Here is a 24,183-nt window from a genome sequence, read left to right as displayed (position 1 = left end):
TGTGGGCACTTTTTTCATTTAATTTGTCACTTAGCTTTTGCTAAGAGGACATTTAAATTGCAGTAAAAGGCAAATGGGGCTTTTAGTTTAAATGTAATCCCCATATTTAAATGATCTGTAATGGTGCAGTGTTGGAGTGGGAACACTATTGTCTCACAGTGGGTCCTGATGGTGACATGTGACATTTGTATTCAGGTCCTGTATTATCCATGTGGCTAAAGGGCTTCCAATTTCATTTCACAGCCAGAAGCCTGCAGAAAACACCAATTAACTTGCAGATCCCATTTGCCGACAAAACTCAGCCTCTTCTCAATGTCTGGCATCTGGCAGTGTTCAGCATTTAATTCCAAAGCAGAGCCTTGAAGCAATGTGAGCCCTGCGCAGGGGCACAAAGTCAAATTCTCCCATTTTATTAAGAAGCAAAATCCTTTCGTTTTGTAGTCCAGAAGCAACTTTTAGTTAATTTTTTGGTGAATGAATATTAAGATATGGTAGCTATTGTTACTTCTACATGGGATTCTTCACAGAACATAGATGCGGTTAAAATGGCTAGTGACCTCTGCTTGCCATCAGAGTACACAAGAGAATTTACAACAGTCTAGTAATGATTGGTGGGCAGGGTGGGATTTGTGAAAAAAGGAAATACAGGGCAAGAAAATTTATTCTTCATCTTAGACTGAAATCAAAGAACTTGAATAATATAAAGCCTGGTCCATAATCAGAAAGCAGTTCATCATAGGGTATAACTAGAATCAGCTGGTGGGAACTTACACCTAATGAGAATTTATAATTCTTATTGAAGGCTGAGGCACATAATTTCCAAAACAACTTGGAAAAGTGAGATGTGACTAATGGATTAAATATGAACACTGTAAGTTTTATTTAACTATATCACTTTTTTTGTAACCAAAAAAATTAGTTTGCCTTCTCCTAATTAGTTATTTGTAATTCTAATTTCCTCCAAGCATCTAAGTTCTTAAAATTTTATTCATTTAGTATTAATCCAAAATTTTTTTCTTTAAATGATTCCCTTCATTATAGTTTTTTTTGTAATGCTAGTCCTTTTGAATGTCATAAACCAACTAATCAATTCAACATTTACTGATGAATTATAAAATTGAAAAAGGTTTACCTGGAAAAGTGTATCACTCAGTATTGTATAAAAATACGTTTAAACCACACATTACACTTGTGTTCTCCAATCACCAGACCATGCTCCCAAACACTCTTCTAATATATTGAAACAATCTACTATAGTTACAGACTGATTTAAATTTTGATTGGGTTAGAGATCACTAACCATTACTTCAGGTGACCCAAGGAATGTACCAAGATTAAGTTATCACAAGATAGTTAATAAAAATACCAGGGAAAAAGGTCAACAAATACCTAACAGGTGGCAAGTAGCAGATATATCTGTCAAAAAAAAAAAAAAAAAAAAAAAAAAAAAGAGCTGTCATCCATACCAAGTTTCTGAACATACATTCTATTAACGGGAAAGAAGAAACTCTAACGTCCAATTCTTTACCAACTTGCTGCATATCCGTAAGTCAGTCAATGTCATTTTCTGGAAGTCTCCTGAACTTCCCCAAAATTCAGTTTCCTTACCCATAAAACAGTTCACTTCAAAGGTCCCTTCCAATTATTACAATCATGGGGCACATACAAAAACAACAGCTTCCCTTGGTCTAGACTTGACATGGGATCAATCAACAGGATGTGGTCTATTATTAACCAAGAGAGAAAAAAGGTGAAGGTATGAAGAGTTATTCTATTCAATTTCAATGAAACTAGGATCTTCTAGTTATCATATCCAAAACATAAAATACAGGCATTGAGATATTTGTCAAAAGTTCCATTTTCCCCATGCAGATTTCTTAATAGAAAGACCACAAATGCATTGTTAATTCCCTAGCAATGGGCACTGGGTAAAAATATTCATCTCCCCAAATTTCCCGGTGAATAAGACTAATGGATTTGTCATTTTTTCGATCATTTTTATTACAGAGATCTGGGAAGCAATAAAAATTATAGTTTGCTGTATCTTTTCCATTCAGACAATCAAAAGTTCGTCTAAGTCTGTAGCAGCCAAAAAAAAAAAAAAATGTTCAAACCACTTTTGATACTTTTAACGTAGGCAAAGGGGGGAAAAACCCAAATTTTAGGCGAATTGATTACAATATTATTCTAGAAATAAGTAACTAGCTCTACTAAACAAAATAACTGTTTTAAAACAACATAGCTTCTTTTTTCAAATATTAAGGCAGATTCCTATGCTCGCTTTCAAGATCACACAATTTCCTCCAAACCTTCCCAAGATTATTTCCTGCAAATGTCAGCCCAAGTCCTCCTTCTTCTAACCAGGATATAATGGCAGTTAGTTCACATACGAGCAGCTCTCTCTTCAGCAACACTCTGACTATGCTTTTTTAAACACTCCACCATGATCTTTACCCATACACAACTCAATGGCAATCCATCAGGAAACTTGTATTTACCCAGCTCATCCCAGAGCTGCCTATATTTGTCAGTCATCGCAGTGCCTTGTTGTCTCCAAAGTGACAGACGAGGGTCAGCCATGAATTGCTCTGTTATCAACGTCAACATGCGGGCCCCATTAGAGTCCCTCATCTTCAACATCTCCCGCACCTAATGGGGAAAAATCAGACCTTTAGAAAAGTGTTCAAAAATACACAGCGATACACAAACAGGCCACTTTATTTCTTTCTCTGGGGTCCAGGGCAGGTAATTTTTGACACCAGCCCTCTTAAGCAAACAAAAGTTTATTAAAAACTGGTCTCTATCCTAAATGGCAATTTAATCAGAGAATTAACTGTTAATTTTTTAAAATTATGTTTCATAATCCACATGAGGAAATTTGGTTACCTTCCCAATTACAAAGAAGAAATTTTTGCCAGCCTACAGAAACATACCAAATTAAACAAGACAAATAATTTGGCACCTTCCTGACTCTTCCAACTGATTGTACTTACCACCAGAATAGACAAGCCAAAAGCAGTCTAATGATAACTCTTTAGGGATCTTCTAAATCGACTGAGTAATGTTTATAATAATAACATCTGTCTTTCTGTTCTTAAAAAACTGCATTATTGAGACATAATTCACATACCATACAATTCACCAATTTAAACTGTACACTGCAATCTTTTGTAGTATACTTCCAGAGTTGCAAAGTCCTTCAGTTTTTGAGGTAAATCAAAATTTTGGTACATTCTCACACCGAAGTTTTCTGACAAGAAGAGCAACATTATACTTTTATATTCACTCAGATGGGACTCTTTTTGCAATAGTCAAAGGAAATGGACTGCATCACAGGTTAAAGAATTCTCTTGCTCTAAATGAGCGATCCAGGAAGCAGAACCATAACCTGTGACCTGGTAAGCTAACGCAGCCTGTCAAAGCTGGAACTTAAAGCTCTGTCCACTACTCTTATGCCAAATTCTCCAAATAAAATTTAAAAAAAGGGGGGGGGGAGGGGGGACACAAGACTAAGTCTCTTTCGAGAAAACCCTAAATAAATCTATCAGTCCCAAAAGCGTTTACTGCCATGTGTTCAACAAATAAGAATCTGAGCTGAACACCACCAGTTCTCCCTACAGGACATTACTTGAACAAGGTCATAAGCAGCAGAAAAAGAGAGGGGGTCCTTTTATTCAAGGTTCTGTGTGAAAGGCAAATGAAGGAGGAAATGGCAGATATTCAATTAAGCAGCCCAAACCTAAAGATCCACAGATCCTGTGTCAGGCTTGTACCCTGACAAGTAACGGAACCCCATCACAGGCTTTACATTTGAGCCTTGCAAAGAACTCAAAAGCACTTTCACCCTAAATCACAAATGTTGTGCTTCCAGGATTATTTCAGTAATCTTAAAAAGTTATTTCCCATATGGAAGCACTAAACAGTCATGAACAGATGAAGACTGTGAGGAAGAAAGGGAGTTGCCATTTACTGGACATCACGCTAAAGAGTTTTTACATTTGTACCTACCAGGTACTCTTCACAATAACTATATAAAGTAGGCCAGATTATAATTCCATTTTATGAATTATAAAACCATGCTTCAGAGAAATGAAGTAACTTGCCCAAAGGACAAGAGGAATCGCTGGGATCAGAGCCCAGATCTGTGTTAACTCTAAAAGTTATGCCAAAAAATTAAAAAATAAAAAAAGTTATTCCATTTCCAAAATTAGATGATGCTACTTCATACAGCATATATAATGTATACATCATCTACAGGCATAAAAATAGCAGCTGTAGGCCTAATACCTCTTTCACTTTGCTTCCACTAGGCCAAAGTGTACTATTCACTAACATGAGAATCTATGAAATACTTCCTGTGAATCAAAATATGCCAAACCTTTAATATTACCACTACATCATGGATTTGATTTAATGTTTCTTTTCCTGATAAACTTCTAACCTATTACTCAGCAACAGCAATGAAAATAAACGCTTTACTCTTAAGCATATAAACCACAACTATTAAGCAACACTCAAGTACACCTATAGTCTAACGGTAATTAATGTTCAGAAGGCAGACTCTGATCTACTACATGAGTTTGACTACCTATTAATTACCAAATGATGATTAAATCACATGTGAAGTAGTTTTAGGGTTAAATGTATTTTACTGTAATCTAATTCTCGGAAAATTGGCGATCTATATTTAGTAAATGGGATAAATCTTTGGCAAGAGGATACTGATTAATCAGAATACACTATTTTCTGAACATGACCAGTAACAGAATATATGCTAATTCTTCAGAGTTAAAAAAAAACAATAATTATTATAAATAGTAGAAAAGCTTTTTAACACAGTATTGATGAGTTGTCAAAAGTATCAATCAGTTATCTCTTCTGTTAAAAACCAATTTGAATACATTAGCCAGAACAATAGCTATATCCCCTATAAAAAGAGAGTGATTTAATATGACTAAAAAAGCATTTTACCCAGTATTGAGAATTGTGTTTATGGGTACTAAAAGTTCTGTATAAAGCAACAGACATAGCTTCTACTCACACAGAATTTATAACGATGATAACTATGTTTCCTGGGCCATCAAATTTTGGTGACGAAAATTAACATTTACCAAGGCTAAAACGACATGTTAGACACCATTACATTTACTCATAACTTGAGGGAGATGTGTTATCATTAACTAATTTTACAGATGAGGAAATGGACTTAAATAACTTGCCAAAGTTCATACATTCAGTAAGATTTAGAATTTAGATTGAAACCCAGGTCTGTATGACTCCAAAGTCCCTGCTTCTGAATCTAATTTAAATACACTGACATTATTAAACTAAATATATAATATCTCACATGCATGTATAAACTGTTCAAAAATAATTATGTAAAATTTACAGAATATGGATTAGAACAGGAGATACTTCGGAACCTCAAAAAAAACCCTTAAATATACAAAGCACATTATAGGGACTATATTCAAAGTTATGCTCTACTTGAGAACATTAACTAGAAAAAGTAAAAATGTGAAAAGATAGCATTTTTAATAATATTAAGCTATTTGCTTTTGAGTACTAAAAGGTTTTTCAAAATTGTATAAACTGTTACCATTTTAGTAATGGGAACTGAGAGAAACAAAAATGCTCCACATCTTGTCTACGGACACCTAAGTAAATTAATGCATTACAACATAATAGTTTCTAATTGGTTGGTTAACTCAGACTCTATTCTTCAAAAAAATAATTTAAAAAGCCTTTATTTTAGTGTACACATAATCATATATAGATACTTTCTATATATGTATATATTTAGAATATTTCTTTTAAAAAAAATCATACCTTTGCAAAGAGCAAATTAAGCTGCTTCCCTGATCCGTGGTACCCGCCCTGGGAAAGGAACAGTTTAACCTGTTCTTGAACCTGCTCTTCATCTAAGTGCCAGCAGTTTTCATCATCTATACTAGCACCTGCTGTTGGATCAGGAGCACCTAGAAATAGAAAGAAAAAATAACACATATGCTAGATAAAAACTCTGTGCTAAAGGGCTCTGATAATAAATTTGAGAAGAATTAAGATTCTATACTTTTTGCCTACACACTTTTTAAGCCAATCTCAATTTCAATTATACATACAAATTTATGACTGAAAATAAATATGAAAATCATTCTCTTATTTCCAGGTCTTTGTTGATTTGTGCTAAGCTACAATGCAGATTACTGTAGAACTGAGATATTTTCTTTTTAAAGATCAGAAACTAAACCTTTGCAGATGAGTTTACACGTCTAAAGAATTAAAAAGTCACAAAAAGGTCTTATTGTAAAATACATGATTGTTGATAAAGCTCTGTGTAGAACATGTTAGGAAAGTTTTTCAAAGACATGAGAAAAATGTGAAACCAAGTAAACTGAGCAGAGTATTTCTCTTTACTATGTTAATTCAAGAAGCTTTCACTGTTATCTGCTGCTGTATAAACTACATGCTGACATAGTCTTTAGTTGCACAAAAACTGAAGATTAAAAAGGGAAATCAAGCCACATGGGAACAGGCAGTGCAGCTGTTGTACTAAACCAGGTTGTAGTATCACCTTGCCGAACTGCATAAATATTTTATTGCTGAAGCACACACAAAAGGTAAGAGCTATGTAATAAGCCCTCCACGTAGACTACCTTAGAAACTCAAACATTATCCAGATATTTAGGCAGGTAAAAATTAAGTTTCATTATTTATTCAAAAAGCAAAATGGTATTTAAGGCCTAAGATGTATAAGTAATATAAAAAACTTAAATCTAAAAACTTTTCATCAATAGTGTTTAATCTCCTTATCAACCCTTAAAAGATACATTAAAAGTCTGGTTTTACATTCCTTTCCTTTTCTTCTAATAATCTAATAATGCAAAATGAATTGGCCAAGGAAACAAACACTAACATCTGCTTAGAACCAGGGTTCATTAGTTCCTAAGAGGAAGGATGAGTCTGTGAATCTCCCCGAAAAGGTGCGCATTCATTTATTTATTCATTGAGACAACATATTTACTGAATGTCCTCTGCTAGATTTGGGGATGAAATTGTGTACAAAAATAGAACTGCTATCGTCATATAATTTACCATAAAATATTTTTGACTAAGACCAACAATAACAATTAACATCATGCCCAATATATTTGTATATCCAGGTGTTTATGTGATCACACCTATTAATCTGAAGCAAAAGCATGATGGAAAAAAGACCTTTACTTTAAGTGAAAGGCTCTGATATTCTATTTCTTTTTTTGAAAAGGGCTTATCATAATTTTTAAAACTGATTTCATAACCCAAAACGGGTTGCAACCCACTATTTGAGAAATACTATTTTAAGTGAGATAAATATCAACCTAATAATCACACATATAAATACACAATAATAAATGATAATAACTGCTCAAAGGAAGCAACCAAATGCCAGAAGACGGTATCAGAAAGCTCTGACTTGGCCATGGATCACCAGGGTAAGCACACCTTAAGGAAATGGAAACTGAGTTGAAATTTCCCTTACGTAGATTAGAGGTTAACTAGAAAACAGGAAAAGGAAGGAATGGGTCTGCATGTGAGACTAAGAGCTTAAGCAGAAGTCTCAGGTGGGAAGGAACACAGAACACAGATGAGATAAAAGCTAGTCTATGTTCATACAATCCAAAAGTAGAGGATGAGGAAAAGACAAATACAAGACAACCCAGAGAAGAAGGGCTAGACCTTGAGAGCCCTGGCAAGTGAGGAGTTTAGATTTCTCTTCCCTAAGTGTAATAAAGAGGAATTCCTGACAAGGTCATCCAAAGGAGAAGAATGAAATACTCTAGATAGTAAAGATGTTTTGCTCTAATGTGCATCAATTTCAACATTCCTACGATGGAACATATTCAGCCACAAAAATGAATGTGGAGAATCTCTATGTAGTACAATGGAAAAATATCCAAGATATGCTGTTGAATGAAAAAATAAAACAAGCTGAAGAAAAGTGTACATTAAAAAAAAAACTTTATGTAAATAATGAAGTTTTAGGAAAAGCCTAAAACTTAGCATATCCTTCCACGTGCATAGAATGGGTAACCTAGGGGGCACCTGGGTGGCTCAGTCGGTTAAGCGTCCGACTTCGGCTCAGGTCATGATCTCACAGTTCATGAGTTCGAGCCCTGCGTCGGGCTCTGTGCTGACAGCTCAGAGCCTGGAGCCTGCTTCACATTCTGTGTCTCCCTCTCTCTCTGCCCCTTCCCTGCTCATGCTCTGTCTCTCTCTGTCTCAAAAATAAACAAACATTAAAAAAAAAATTAAAAAAAAAAAAAAAGAATGGGTAACCTAGGTACACGAGGGAAGAAAGCTCTTCCCTGCACCTTTGCATATTTTTAAAATTTGAGAACTATGTGAATATATTTAGGTACCTAAAAAATATCTCTCAAGTGTGGAGGATAGACTAGGAAGCAAAAATACATAAGAGAACAGTGAGGATGATGTTTTCATGGTCTGTACAAAGGATGATGATGGTAGCTTGAAAATCAAGAGTGAGAACAGAAATGTAGAATCTGACAGGAATTCAAGACATTAAAGCAAAGAAGTGGGTATGTGAGATTTGTAAGATCAGGGAGTTAGGAAAGACAAGTGTTTCTGGGTTAAACAACTGGATGATGGACAACTCAATGACACACAGATCAGAGCAGGACCAGGTTATGGGGTGGGAGGGCAGTGTTTAGGTCATGAGTTCTGTTTCAGATAGGGTGAATTTTAAGTGCCTCTGAGATAGCCAAGAAGAGGAGAAACGATTTCAAGTAGGGGACTGGATATTTTACAGGAGACTCTACAGATAGGAAGAGTATCTAAGATAGGGCCCCAAGGAAGGCCAATGTTTAAAGACTGGGAAAGAAAATGAGTGAGGATGGCAATGGGAATGAGTGGCCTAGAAGGAAGAGCTGGAGAGACTGGTTCTTCCAGAAGTAAGGCAGAGAAAGTTGTACCAAGGAGGACTTGGTATGTAAGTAGATATTTAAGCTCCAGAGAGCAAGGATGGTAGCTGCCCTGCTCACCACTGCTTCCTGACACTTAACCAGTTTTTGCCTCTATCAGGCAGTCAAGTACTGGAACGGGGGAGAAGGAGGGAGGAGAAAGACATGTGTACATTCCTCCCCTAAGAGAAAGATTCCTATCAAAGAAGAACCACTAAAGCATTTTCACATTTATCTCATTTTTGCCTTACAACGTCCCCTAGAGGTGAGTTAAGATCATGATCCCTATTCTACAGAAGCAGAAGCAAGTTCACGGTGATTAGGACTTGTCCAGAGCCACAGTGCCAAATCCACAGTCTCCTGGTTCTCTCCCCTTCTAAAGAATACATCCCAGAACCTTGGAGCTAAAGTTGAACCCTGACGACATCAAGACAGGCATTGTCAGCCCTAAATCAAACACAAATCTAAGGAAAGATACTGGGATGTTCGCAAGCACTTATTAACACATTTCTCTCTTTCACAGGAAGATCTAAGGACACACAGTGCTGTGAAGAGTTAACTAATGGGGCTACATCTGTATCCCACAGGGACTGAGAGCCCCTAATCCAGCCCATCTCCTTGATTCTAGAGAAAGAGACACACACAAATACAAATGCACAACGACAACTATAGATTCATCTTTTTTTAAGTTTATTTTTTTAACAGAGAATGCGTGCATGCCCAAGTGAGTAGGGAACAGGCAGAGAGAGAGGGAAAGAGAATCTCAAGCAGGCTCCACTGACAGCAAAGAGACTCACACGGGGCTCAATCCCATGAACCATGAGATCATGACCTGAGCCAAAATCAAGAGTCATGTCTTTAATTGACTGAGTCACCCAGGTGCCCCTATAGATTCTTTAAATGCACCAGAAGAGACTTGCCCAACAACTCAATGATAGGATGTCAACTTTCATATTTAAGCTTTGTCCAGTATCTTGCTAAAACCCTCCTGGGCAATCTGACACATCCTTCTTTAACCTCTTTTTAGGGAAAATTCTGACAAGCTACTGATTATCTACTCTTTGTTCCTTCTGATGAGCTGAACTAAAGAAAGTCAATTTCTATCCTCACAGTGGTTACTTCCCCCAATACTCCTCACTTTTCAGTTGTTCTCTATTGGGCACTGAAGACCAAGACCTACAAGGAATCCTGTCCCTAAAGGACTGAGATGGGGACGGACCGTCCTGGTATAGTAGAAGGCATGTTACCCTTCACTGCTTGGGTCAGAGCCATGTTGAGACTTGGCTTTTCTATATGCCACATCAATTTCCAAATATTTTAAGTAGATTTCAATGTGGTTTAGAGGAAAAAAAACCCAGTCTTATTGGCCTAAAGTGGCAAAGGGGTCAACATTCAGACACTCTACAAGAACTTCAGGATATACTCAACTCTTATTTTTTTCATACTAAAAGAGAAAAATGTTACAAAGAATATTCCAGAAATCACGTTTATTTGACTTGAATTATAATAATGAATTTTTCCTTAAAATTCAATATGTTTTAAAACACTCGTATTTTTAAAAATATGATAATTTTTTATGTTTCTTTAATGGGATATTTAATTTACACACAGATATTCTTGACTAGCTGGGAAGACATCTAAAAGAAAATGTATAAATATATGAATAATGTTTCTCAAGTTTTTAACAAAACTGAGGGTTTTTCAGTTTTCATGTTGAGGTCAGGAAAAGCAGGTTAGGTTTGGTAAGCTAGTGTTAGAATTAACGTATTTCTTAAAGAGTGTGGGGAAGGGGGAGACACTGTAGAGGCAAAATGGCCCAGATAAAATTTTACTGCAAATAATCTATCTAATAACGTCTACACACGAGCCGAGAAGACCCAATCCTAGATCAGACCTCGGAAGACTTCAGTTCTAGGCACAGCTTGGAAAAACTATGTATCCTCAAGCCTCCCACTTCCTCAAACCTAATACTGTATAATGGAGGAATAAAAAATTAACTAGGCGATAAGAATTAGAAATCTTTTCATGTGACTGCATAGAAAACATCTTCACTTGGTAATAAGAATGCAAGTAAACACAACCAGTTGGTAAATAAAACATAAATTTACTCTAAACACAACTCAACACTTTAGGAATATGTAATACTATACATTATAGACCAGGAAATTAAATGTCTACAATAATAACCTCCTTAAAAGAACAGATTCATTTAGTAAACTTTAATGCTTAACTATTTAAATCCTAATATGTCTTGATTACAAGTATTAAAGTGTTGCCTAAGCCTTGTATAAAATGTAGACTTGCAAAATTTATTTCTACTTGTTAGTGGCTATCTACCAACAAAGAAAACCTCTCAGTGTTTAGCTTTGAGAAAGGTATGCAAAGAAAAACATTATTCACGTATTTACACATTTGCTATTAAATAGTCCCCCAGTTGGGCAGGAACCAGAATCTGTGTATGTAAATTAAATGGTCCATTAAAAGGTTTTAAAACCTATCATATTTTTTTTACCCTTATTTATAATTACGAACGCTGTAAGTTTACAACTGTATAATTAATCTTTGTGAGCATTTTATTACCAAAGCTTAATTCTTCAAAGTTTCAAGCCTTCAGGGAAAGTGAAATTATCTAGTGAAAAAAGTCAAACAGTTTAATTGTCTCTCATTCCCAGCTAGAGATGTGTGAATTTGATTTACCCTCTTATGTTAGTTATGTAATACCATAGAAAGAGAGCAAAAAGAGAATTCATGAACATGGAGGGGCACTTGGTCCATGTCCTTGGCTTCCCCTGTCTGATACCTGATTTGGTTTATCTCAGTATCAAAACCCCCTTATCCGGGCAGTTCTCAAAATTAAGAGTCTATCAAGATTCCTGAGGCACCTTGTGGAAAAAATAGATACCTAGGCACCACACTTCAGAACTACTGACTCAGAATGTTTGCCAGCAGGGTAGGGGAACTATTCTATATTTGGAGAGAATGTTAAACATGTTGGCACTTTGTGGGTCTTCATACTGAAAAGTATTCAGGGTTCAGAAGCAGCAAACAGACACCTCTCCAGTGTATTGAATGAAGCATATTTAAGACACACCAAATGAAATATCTGTCTCATGTCAAGGAAACAGTTGCTTTTAAGCAGTAAGCGGCAGCAAACCATTCTGTAAATTTTAAACTGAGAAACTGAGACACATTCACAACTGGCTTATGCTATGTTTGGTATGTGGAATTATTCACAGCTTTGGGTTCTAATAGGGAACTTAAAGCTTTCTTTTCTTGGCTTAATCTGCTGGAAAACAATTCGAACAAAAAGGAAATGAAAAGCTTTACTTTACCTCTTCACCTTAACTGTGACCTAACTGCTTTAACAATACAGTAGTCTAAATAATGCCTTAACTATTTATATTTATGCAGAAGTGAGGTTTTTTTTTTGGTTAAAATTGTTAAATTTAATCTATAAAGGCAGAATGTAGGCAACAGATGTCAACACTGTAGAGGTGATTAATTCAGCCTCTTTTAGGGCACCTAGAAAAATGCCATCTCCTAAAATTTCAGTGCCCGCTGCTAAAGCTAGGCAACATTAAGTCTGCGACTTAAAAAAGCACCGGTACACCTGTCTTACAAGCTGAAGGCAAAATCCTGACATCAACCACTGGCACCGCAAGGGAAAAGGCAAAGCAGCAAACTTTAGTGATTCAGACTCCAAAAAAAATTCTTTCTTTAGAAAAAACAAGAATTAGGAGATTGCTGAAAAATAACATGCATTGAATAAAAACACACTTGAAAAAAGATTCAAATTTTATTATTCCTTAAATCCTCATTTCAAAGTAGTGGCAGGCAATGCCTTCCTTTCACCCTACAATTGTGATGGCTTCAAAAGCCAGATCCTTCCTCACCTTCTGTTCTCAATGGTCAGCTCCAGAAGCTGTTAGAGGTCGGCCCATGGTCTTTATCTCGGGAGGCTAATGACAGAGGGAGCCCTGGCATGTGCCAGGCTGGGCTCCCTCAGCAAGCCACCTTCCCTTCAGTTCAATGCGAAAGAAGAGAATAAGTAGTACTGCAATCACCATATAGCTCAGGGAACTCACATAGAAAGACCTGTCAGGGTTTATAGATCTTCCTCTATTACTTTCCTCTCATCTGACTTTATTACTCATCTCTTATTATCACTTAATTTCCTTCAGAAGCTCAATAATATGTTTATTCATGTACAGAAATAAGCATGTGTCTTATATGGGTGAAAAAGTGATACAGTATTTGTACACTCTCCAGGCTCATTTAAAAAATGCACAGAAACCCATGGGGGAGGGGAAGGGGAAAAAAAAAAAAAAGAGGTTAGAGTGGGAGAGAGCCAAAGCATAAGAGACTGTTAAAAACTGAGAACAAACTGAGGGTTGATGGGGGGTGGGAGGGAGGGGAGGGTGGGGGATGGGTAATGAGGAGGGCACCTTTTGGGATGAGCACTGGGTGTTGTATGGAAACCAATTTGACAATAAACTTCATATATTGAAAAAAAAATAAAAAATAAAAATAAAAATGTAGAATGTAAACATAGTGTGCATAACAGGTAGGTCACTTTCTGCAACTTAGGTAAAAATGTATTACTTGGTACACAAATATAAATATTTAAATGCAAAGTTCTCAGGAAGTCTTGTCTTTACATTACCTAACTCTTCAGATTTATTAAAAGAAATCTACTATGTTTGCAAGCTTCGAGAATGGTTTGCTCAGATTATTTAAATGACGTTGTTTAAAAAACAGCTCACAAATATTTTCCTCAACTCTCACTGCCCTGAAGACACATGTCAACTGAGTCATCACCATGACAGTGATAACAGTAATTCAAATTTACTCCTTTAACCTTCCTGACCTTATAAAACAGGTAACTCTTTATTGTCCATGTCTTATAAATAAGAAAACTGAGGTCTGAAGAGATTCAGTTGCTATCTGCAGTAACAGAGCTGGAGAGCAAAGGAAACATAGGCTAACTTCTTTTTTTTTTTTTTTTAATTTTTTTTTTAACGTTTATTTATTTTTGAGACAGAGAGAGACAGAGCATGAACGGGGGAAGGGCAGAGAGAGAGGGAGACACAGAATCGGAAGCAGGCTCCAGGCTCCGAGCCATCAGCCCAGAGCCCGACGTGGGCGGGGCTCGAACTCACGGACCTCGAGATCGTGACCTGAGCTGAAATCGGACGCTTAACAGACTGAGCCACCCACCCAGGCGCCCCTACATAGGCTAACTTCTAAGATCATCAACACTCTGCAGAGTCTCAGAAAAAGTGAAAACCCCATTTATGGGGGAGGTGGGCACAAGAAGCTCATAGAGCCAACATGGACAGACTTAGGGTCAGGTCAAGGACAGAGGACTAGCGAGGAAACTGATCACAGCTGGTAGCTATCCTTTGAAAAGCATGAGAGTGAAGACAGTGTCAGAGATGACTATATGGTATGAGGGAAGGCAAGATTTGGAGGTGAAAAGACAAAAAAATGAAGCATACTGGGCTGAAAGTAACTTGGCTGTTTCTGTATTACCCTAGCAAATTCCTCATGGGCTAGAGATGTGATTCCTCCAAATGAAGACACAGAAGTTCTAAGATTACTTCTTTTGCTGAAGTGAAATGCTTTTTCATATGAAGATAGTCATACGTACATGGTCATACATTCCATCAATTTTGTAAAAAAAAAAAAAAAAAATTAAATCTTATTAGAGAAACATCTAGTTTTAGTCAAAACTTAAAAATAAACCTAGTGAGGGGCACCTGGGTAGCTCAGTTGGTTAGGCGTCCGACTTTGGCTCTCAGGTCATGATCTCATGGTTTGTGAGTTTGAGCCCTGCATTGAGCTCTGTGCTGACAGCTCAGAGCCTGGAACCTGCTTTGTATTCTGTGTCTCATTCTCTTTCTGCCCTTCCCCTACTTGTGCTCTGTCTCTGTCTCTCAAAAATAAATAAATATTTAAAAAAAAATTTTTTTTAAATAAACCCAGTGATTCTTTGAGGGAAATGTGGCAGTACTTACTAAAAAATGCATGTACCACTTGTTCTGGCATTTCTACTACTAAGGATCTATTATTCAAAAATACTTGCACAGGGGCTCCTGGGTGGCTCAGAAAGACTCTTGATTTTTGCCTCAGGTCATGATCTCAAGCCCCATGTCAGGCTCTGAGCTAACACTGCAGAACCTGCTTGGGATCCTCTCTCTCTCTCCCCCTCTCTCTCTGCCCCTTCCCTGCTCATGTGCTCTCTCTCTCTCAAAATAAATAAACTTAAAAACAAAAAAACAAAAATATTTGCACAAATTCACACACATACACACACACAATGGTTGAAGTGGTACTGCACACAGTACAAAAACAAAACAAAAGCAACTTCAAAATTATTCAGTAAGTTAGTAGTTAAATGTATCCATAATATGGAATACTACACAGCATTTAAAACAGTAATAGACACGTCTGTACTAACATAAGATATACACCATATATTAAGAGAAAAAAGCAAAAGGGAGAAAAATATGTTTAATTGTTTTTTAAAAACTACGTATGGGTGTGCACAAAGAAAGCTGTCTCAAAGAATACAAACCACACCGTCAGCAGTAGTTGCCTTGAGGAATAAGGGAACTGTTGGAGACACTAAGGAAGGAGCTGGTTGATGAAGGAGGCAATCCGGATTTGTCTTTTTATCTTCACACAGTTCTATATTACTATATATTTTTCCAACATACTTTTTTAAAATTGTTTTAAAATTTCTCTAAGTTTCACACTGCTGCACTTTAGGACAGCAAATTCAATTCTCTCCTACAGAATATTTGCAAATTGTATTAATCACCAGTAGATCATACCTTTGTTTCACCAAATGTCAATGCCTGAGTGTTCTACGAAAGAAAGAATATGCTTGTAATAACCAAATTATCTCCCTAGGATACTTGTAAAAACTGGTTGCTAATGCAAGCCAATTACAATGAACATGACCATCCACAGGGGAACAAAAGGAAGAAAGATGTGACATAAGGCCTCCATCAAACAACTCCGACTGTCGCTCACTGCTAGATTTGGAACACGTATGTGTACAAAAATAAATCTCCAAGTTCCTGCTAAGAACAAAACAGAACGAAAAATGACAGTGTTACTTTTTGTTTAACAAATTCCGAGTGCCTACTGCTTCTTAAGTACTGCCCTTAGGGAGGCCACCAAGATACACACACAGGTCATAGTTTCGGACCTGATGGAGTTTACAATCAACTAAAAGTAAGCTACACAGTGAACACAGGATTGCTGAGTAGGTCTGCTTGTCTGTTTGGAATATCTAAGAGAGCCTGAATGGACTGATATATAAGACGGCTGGGACACAGAGGCATTTGGAGGCTAAGTTAAGCAGGACTGGCAGGCATGAATGGAATTTATGATGTTGGCTTTATTCGAACCATGCTCAAACAAATTCAAATGTCTCATCAAAGAACAACACGTAAGTGCACACTTGAGTAGAACCACAGGAGGTGCACCTTTTGCAGTATGATACCAGGTGCTTCCTGTGTCTCTGTAGAAATACCACCACCAAAGTCACAGAATCAGAGGTGGAAGAGATCTTGGATGTCATGTGTCAAGTGCATCTAACATGTGAATATATTCCTCCTGCTTCTAGCTGACTGAAATGGTATCTCTGGGCACATGACAGTGATATCAGGGAGGAGTCTACCCTACTTTTGGGACAGCTCAGGCTCTAGGAGTGAGAGGGCCACTGAAATGACCCCCCACACACACATACACACTCTGCTCCCAGCCAAGACCAATACCAGCTTCCGCTTAGTCTGTCCCTCTTTGCTGTAGTGTGCCCACTACAGGCTAGCTCATAGGAAGGTGGGGGGGGGGGGGGGGGGCGGGGGGGACAAAGTGCACAAGTGAGAAAGTAGAAGGAGAAGAAATACATGACAGAAAGTCAGAGTAAAGTAAGATGACCTCCAACTGTGATATCATTCACCGCCCCCCCCCCCAACTGGTTTCTACCCTCTTCTATGAGAACTTCCGGATACACTAAACATGAGGTAAACTCAGTAATATTTCTATTATTATTATTATACGTGTATTCCTTATTAAAATTCTTCCAATGCTGTTAGAGAAGAGCATGACCACTGTAAATGAGAAAAAAATGAGCTTCACCCAAGGTTACTCAAGTAATGCATACATAATAGAGACAATACTGGACTCTAAGCCTTCAGATTTTAAGTCTCATGTTCTGTCTCTACACCACGATTTACCAATCTATGTAATACACCTCCTTTAATACAAAACGTAAAGGACCAAAAAAGGCTAAGTAAGAGAGAGGACTAGCACTTGGAAATCAGTAAATTCAGAAAAGTACTTAGCGAAGACACCAGCATCTTTTTTAAGAATGTGGAAGCTGGAAAGTTTTATTAGAATATAAAACTGAAAGCAAACAATTTTGCTGGGAAAAAAAATGCAGGATATAATGGGAAATCTCCTTGGAGGGCCATTAACATCACTATCTTACAGCCACTATTTAGCATACAGTAGTTAGTTTTATAATCTAATCAAAATTATGTGTGTGGGGGGGAATGTTATGAAAACACAAAGAAATGAAAAAAAAAATCTGACAACGAATGAACTATTACAATAACTAAGTCTATATTCCAAGTACCTTTGCTCAGTCTGTGAGCTTGGATGTACTAACACATTCTCTTCAGTTTCTTCATCTAGAAACTACTATAATTATAAATATGCAATATCAAGTTAAAAAGGAAATTGTTAGGAATAATATGCCTGAAATCATCTTGAGAAAGCTTTTAACTCCTCAGGATAAAATTCTTGCAGAAAGAAAATATTTCAAAATACAGTGACCCTTGAACAATGCAAGGGTTGGGGGGTCAACCTCCCAAACAGTGGAAAATCCATGTATAACGTCTGACTACACAAAAAGGTAACTACTAATAGCCTACCACTGACTTTCAGAAGCCTTACCAATAAGGTAAAGTCGATCAACATGTATTTTATATGTGTATTATATACTGTATCCTTACCATAAATATGCCAGAGAACATAAAATGTTAAGAAAATTGTAATAGAAAATACGCTTATAGTACTATACATATATTTACGGGAAAAATACAGGTATAAATGGATCTGTGCAGTTCAAATCCATGTTGTTCAAGGGTCAACTATAATAAGGAAAAGCAACTAATAGAATTTTAAGCAACATTAGGATAAATAAGTTCTTAAGAAAAATGAATAACCTGTTACCAACATAGTTTGTATTTCCTTAAATTATGACTTTCTTCTAAAAAGGATTTGGAAGCCAAACTTGTCTTTAAGATACCTATTAAGATAACTGAAACTAAATCGTATCCCAACTCTATTATCTGGCCAAGTAAAAGTGATGCTTTTCCTTAAAGAAAAATTAACTCTATCAATATTTGTGTTTAAGACATCTTTCTACTCAAAGAAAAACTACACCCAAAAGACCATACAAAAAAGCACTGCTTTAATGATTTGGAGAATGCTTTATGTACAGATGTTTGGAGGCAGGTGAAATCATGTGGTCAAATAACTGCAAAATATTTTTAATCCCACTCTCTAATAAGGCACCAATCTAACAGTTAAAATAGCACTCTCCAGGGTTCCCCTTTTGTCACTTAAAGTCATGGCCTGCTTCCTACCTGTCTTCTCTTTACCATGTATCATACAAGGACAGAAGGCAAGAAGGCAGCTCATGTAACTGGCCCATTTCCAGGCTGGGAGCAAATCTGATGATAAATTAAGTGAAGAAGAAACTGGTGGGATAAACTGCTCAAGTTCACTGCTCTAGTTAAGCTGTTCTCATACAAGTTATGTGAAAATCACACTAAGCCTAAAGCTAATCTGCATTCTGCCCTTGCTATTTCCTTGGAAAACTTTTTCTTCTTATTTTAGAAATTCTGAAAGAAATATAAATATCATAGGAACACTTTCTTGCACCCAACTCTGCATTACATTAATTCATTAGTCTTACTATTTGAACATAAAAATGAATTTTCAAAGCTTTTAGACAAGAAACTTTGGGGGCTGCTATTCTTCAAAACAAGGAAGACCCATGCAGAACAAATGATTGTTGGTGTGGACCTATGGTTAAACTAAAACTCAGAGAACAAAGTAACCCTAATGGATTATATAAATTCGGGGGGCGGGGGTTGGAAATAAAAGTTTGAAGAACACATACAAGTTTGAAGAAATGGTATATCCTATTCTTCTGCCTCCACTGAACAATTTAATAAAAAAGCCAAGGATAGGCTCCTGAGAAATCTGAGATGATTGTTAGCTAGCCTAAATTTTCACAAAGCAGTAAGATTGAGGGAGGTAGTATGACAAAGAAGAAGCCTACCTGAACGAGCCCTTGAGTGCATGTCCTTTGGTGGGTCAAAGGTACTTCAGTGCCACAGTTGTTTACAATATTGTATTTAACAAGGGCAGGCTCTACCAAGTAAAATGCTTTACACACCTTGTGATACCACTCTAATAAAACTGAGCCTAATATGGGGAGTACTAGAAGAAGTATGGCTATGGGGGTGTCCCTCTGACATAAAAACCATTTTCAAAGTATCTTATAGCACTAGGGGACTTGTAATAGAATGTTCACAGCAGCTCTATTCAAAACAAGATCGATCAACAGTGGAATGGACAAACGGTGATGTTCTCAGAGCTAGACTATTCTAGAGTTGTGCTGTCCAGTAAATAAGGTAACCACTAGCCACACGTGGCTATTAAGCACTTGCAACACTGTGACTATGGGGGGTTTAAGGTATGCCGTAAGTATAAAACAGACACCAGATTTCAAAGACTGAAATACGAAAAAAAGGGTAAAATGTATCAGCTTTTTGTTGACTTGATATTTATGAATATTGAGATTAATCACTTTTAAAATTAATTTTACTTGTTTCTTTTTAAATAGGCTATTACAATATTTTAAACCATACAAGTGGCTAACATTATATTTCTCTTGGACAGTGCTGCTCTAGAGCAATGAAAATGAATGAACCACAGGTACATGAAACAGTATGCATTAACCTTACAAACATGATTCCAATGAAAGAAGTCAGATAAAACTCAACTAGTGTTTAATGATGTCAACAACAAAACACAAACCACCAAGGTGTGATTACCATAAAAGCCAGGCAGTGGTTAGTTACCATGGGGAAGAGAAAGGAGCTTGTGACAGAAAGGGGACATATGGAACCCTCTCAAGTGCTGACAGCAGTCTATTTCTGGGACCTGTGTTGTTGGTTCACTTTATTAAAACTACATATTCATATTTTATGCACTTTCCTACATGTTTTACCTCACAATTTTAAAAGTTTTCAAGAAATAATATTAAACTTCCTTTCCTTAAATATTTACATTCACTATAGCAATTAAGGACTTTTTAGAAACCTAAAAGAATAGATTGAGTCCTGTATCTCAAATCAATATAACTAAAGAAATGCAAAAATGTTAGGCCCCAGAGTTGCCTAGTCAAGACTGTGTTACATTCCTCAACATATTTTTAAATATTTTAAAAATTATGTCTAAATGTTTTTAAAGCATAACAACCTATAACTTAGCCATATTATTTATCCTGTTTTAATGTACTCCATGAAATAGGTTGTGGGTGTATTTCTGACAGGTTGCACATACATTCTTGTAAGTCAACATATCTGCAATCACAAAATAAACACCTGATAAATGTGTTTATAAGAAACCATTTTTGAGATTTCTTACACAGTGATAATCATATCCTAAAGTCTCTCTGAACAAGTTGTAATATGTTTTTTTAAAATATTTGTTTATTTTTTAAAGAGCGCAAGTAGGAGAGGGTCGGGGGGTGGGTGGGGAGGGCGACGACAGAGGATCCAAAGCAGGCTCTGCGCTGACAGCAGTTGAGCCTGATGCGGGGCTCAAACCCACGAACCGCAACATCATGGCCTGAGCTGCTCAACCGACTGAGCCACCCAGGCAGCCCAGTTGTAATATTTTTCTAAGAATAATTTAATTTTCTTAATATGAGGCATCCTGTCAGAAATGTCCTTTCTTGGAAAATAAATTTTAAAAGAAAATGGGGGAAGAAAATTCAGAGTACGTCCAAGTTAATTTACTGATAAAAGCTGTCAAAGGTGAATTAAATAAGTCTTGTGTTTTCCACAACCAATATCTAACATTTGATGAAATTTTACCAAATGTAAAAGCATAGGAGTCAACCTTTAACAACTGAGAAATTTTTCTGGGCACAAAAGGTTTGCTATCTAGTAGAATGCACAAAACACTTCGAAACAAATGTTTCAGGATACAAAACTAAACTTAAAAACCTCTGTCAACAATACTTTAATAATAAAAAATTTTTTAAATCTCTCTTGGCTACTAAGAACAATGCTGAAGACCTAAATTCACATTTAATTCATTTTTATGCAGAAGAAAGGAATTTATAAATGAAAAAGAATACAGAAAAGACATCTTACAGAATGAATGTCTATACTCACCATGAACTTGGTTGATTTCTGAATTCTGGGAAAGAATTTCATCTGCTAATTTCTGAGCAGTTGGCAAAACTTCTGTGTGGTGCACTGTGATCAAATACTGTACAAACTTTTGTAGTTGGTCTCTATTCATTTGAAAGAGAGTCTCTGAAATGGGAAGATGCAGTTTGACCTGATCTGGCTTGCGGATGCGGTATAAAGACAGTGCCACAACATGAGCACAATAAAATATGTCCTTGTTTCCACAGCTGCAGGTCACTGAGGTAATCTTGCAACGATCAAAGCTGATGGCCACGTTGCAAACAGTTTCTGGCTCCGATTGTATTGCAGGTTCTGTCACTGTGCCACTCAAGTGGAAACCTACGTGATAGAAAGGGAGGAGAGAGGTTAGCTGCTGCATTCAGATGCTATGAAGTATTTCTTAATTCTTTGCAATGGGCAGTACTTGACGGCAGCGAGAAAAAAATATTGACGGTTTTTATTTTCAAGTAAAAACATTCAGACCACGCAGACATCCTCCCGCCTCCCATTCTCCACACTTTACAGGGAAAAAAGCAATGGTATTTGACAGACATGCTAAAGTATTTTACACATCTATATGAAAATATGTATTGCAGTATACCACCATCACACCTATAGGAAGTTGTTAGATCACACTAATAAGCCATAATCACTCATCTCTGAACCTGTAGTATACCTGACACAAATCCCCAGATCAGTGGTTTTCTTCCTTTAAAGACACACACACAAAAAAACAAGGCCAGCTTGGCTTTGTGCTCAACAAATTCCTCCCTTCCCTCCTTTATTCTAGGCAGCCACTAACATCTTCTAACCAACAATGCAGCTCTGGGGCAGGTCGTTCACAGACACTGATCAGATAAATTTTCTTTAAGGTTTTTTTTTACGTTTATCTTGAGAGAAAGAGAGAGAGTGCGGGAGGGGCAGAGAGAAGGAGAGAGAATCCCAGACAGGCTCCACACCAGCAGTGCAAAGCCTGATGCAGGGCAGGGCTCGAACTCACAAACTATGAGATCATGACCTGAGCCGAAGTCGGATGCTTAACCGCCTGAGCCACCCAGGTGACTGTGATCAGATAATTTTTTTAATTTAATAATCCGTGCCTAACATATGCCCCAATACAGCAATGTCTATGAGCAATGCCTATTGGTAGAACTTCAAAGCCCACCAAATCTCATATATACCGCAGTCTAAGTAGCTCACAATGAGCTGGTACAGAAGTAAGGTTATTAAACATGCTTACATACACAAACACACAGGCACACAGAATCACCAAGGGGAAAGGGTCTTTACAGCTTAAACTTAGAACTACACACAAATCCTTCACACCCTCCCTGACCGAGAGGTCATTTGGTGGCTGCTTACAATGGTCCAGAGAGGAGACGCTCACCCCACACACACACGACTCCCCCTTGGATTGCTCTAGGAAAAGCATACAGCCAAGTGAAAACTGCCTCCCACCACACTGACATCAGTCGGTCCTGGCCTATTTGGCCAGGGGACAAAACCTCCTCTCACTATCCATATGTGGAAATATCAGTATGTGGCAAGTTAACCCCAAATTTCTTTTTGGCACATCCATTCAGTTCCACCTTCCTTCTCTCACAACCACATTCAGAGGTAAGGGCTAAACCTTAAGGAGATAATTTTGGGAACTTTCAGGACACCAATTTACCTCAAGATTTTGAGTACTTGACCTAAGATCCAGAATGAAGGTTTTGACTTTCTTTCAGCCTTCCACTATCTATGCTACTTGAATAAAACTCATCAAGCAGGACACTGTCTTCATTCCCAAAAAGAAAGATCTTTACCATTTGGGAAATCTGAGAGGGATGACAGACATATAACATGAGAATGACAACTAGATAATGCCTAGAATTCACATATGGGGCACTTGAACCCTACTTACTGTCTCCCCCAAGGGATGATCATCAGGCCAGAGAGCTGGAAGAAACACTACTCACTATTCAGTTTAGAAGAAGTCTTTCAGAGTAATATAATTTCATCCTAATAAGTCATATTTAGTAACATAGAAGGAAAGAGAAAAGTGTGGTAATAAGTTTTACCAAGTTAATTTAAAAAGAGCAATCCCTAAAAACAAGTTACTACTAAATTTCATGGTAAGAAATTTAGAGAACTGTAATATGATAATCTTCGTTTTTCTTACAAAGAGATTATATTATCCCTGTTTCAGAATGAATATTCCAGTCTCCTTTACCTCTTTTGGTCAAGAAGTTTTTTTTGAATACTACAATTAAAGAAAAGATACATAGTAGATATACTTCTATTTTTTTTTAATTTAATGTATTTTCCCATGAGGAAAAAGTCACAGAAAAAGTAAACACCCAGAGAACTTCAAAAGTGAAGAATAGTAAGGACAAACTTACCTTACTATATACCAGATGCACGATAAGCCTACAGTAATTAAAAATCCACAAGACAGGCACAGATTAAGATAGAAAAAAACCCAGTGGATAAGAGATAATTCTGAAAGTCCTGAAGTATATTCTGTACGTTCAGTGCAAGAGATCTCAATGTTTTCTACCTTCACAGACATGTTGTATACAAAGAAACCGGTTATCACTATGGAAAAATAGTTACCATAAACTGACCATTTATAAAATTGATCTCTCCCAGCTTCACAGCACCATAGCTCTCCTTGTCCATCAAGTCAACATCTTTGCCTCTCCATGACAGTGATATTGGACAACTTT

General features: G+C 36.9%; 1 protein-coding gene across 19 annotated transcripts in view; it reads right to left on the bottom strand.

The window, feature by feature from the left end:
• ZSWIM6 (zinc finger SWIM-type containing 6) overlaps nucleotides 1-24,183 on the bottom strand; it is a 196,421-nt gene that overhangs the window by 52,119 nt on the left and 120,119 nt on the right. For all 19 annotated transcript variants that reach the window (XM_042987450.1, XM_042987556.1, XM_042987468.1 and 16 more), the window contains 3 exons: nucleotides 21,455-21,811; nucleotides 5,830-5,978; nucleotides 2,499-2,649 (listed from right to left, as the gene is read on the bottom strand). In XM_042987450.1, coding sequence (XP_042843384.1) covers nucleotides 2,499-2,649; nucleotides 5,830-5,978; nucleotides 21,455-21,811 — 657 coding nt within the window. The remainder of the gene's footprint in view (nucleotides 1-2,498; nucleotides 2,650-5,829; nucleotides 5,979-21,454; nucleotides 21,812-24,183) is intronic.

The sequence above is a fragment of the Panthera tigris genome, chromosome A1, assembly GCF_018350195.1.
Source record: "Panthera tigris isolate Pti1 chromosome A1, P.tigris_Pti1_mat1.1, whole genome shotgun sequence".
NCBI lineage: Eukaryota > Metazoa > Chordata > Mammalia > Carnivora > Felidae > Panthera > Panthera tigris.
This window is presented reverse-complemented; position numbering and strand designations above follow the sequence as displayed.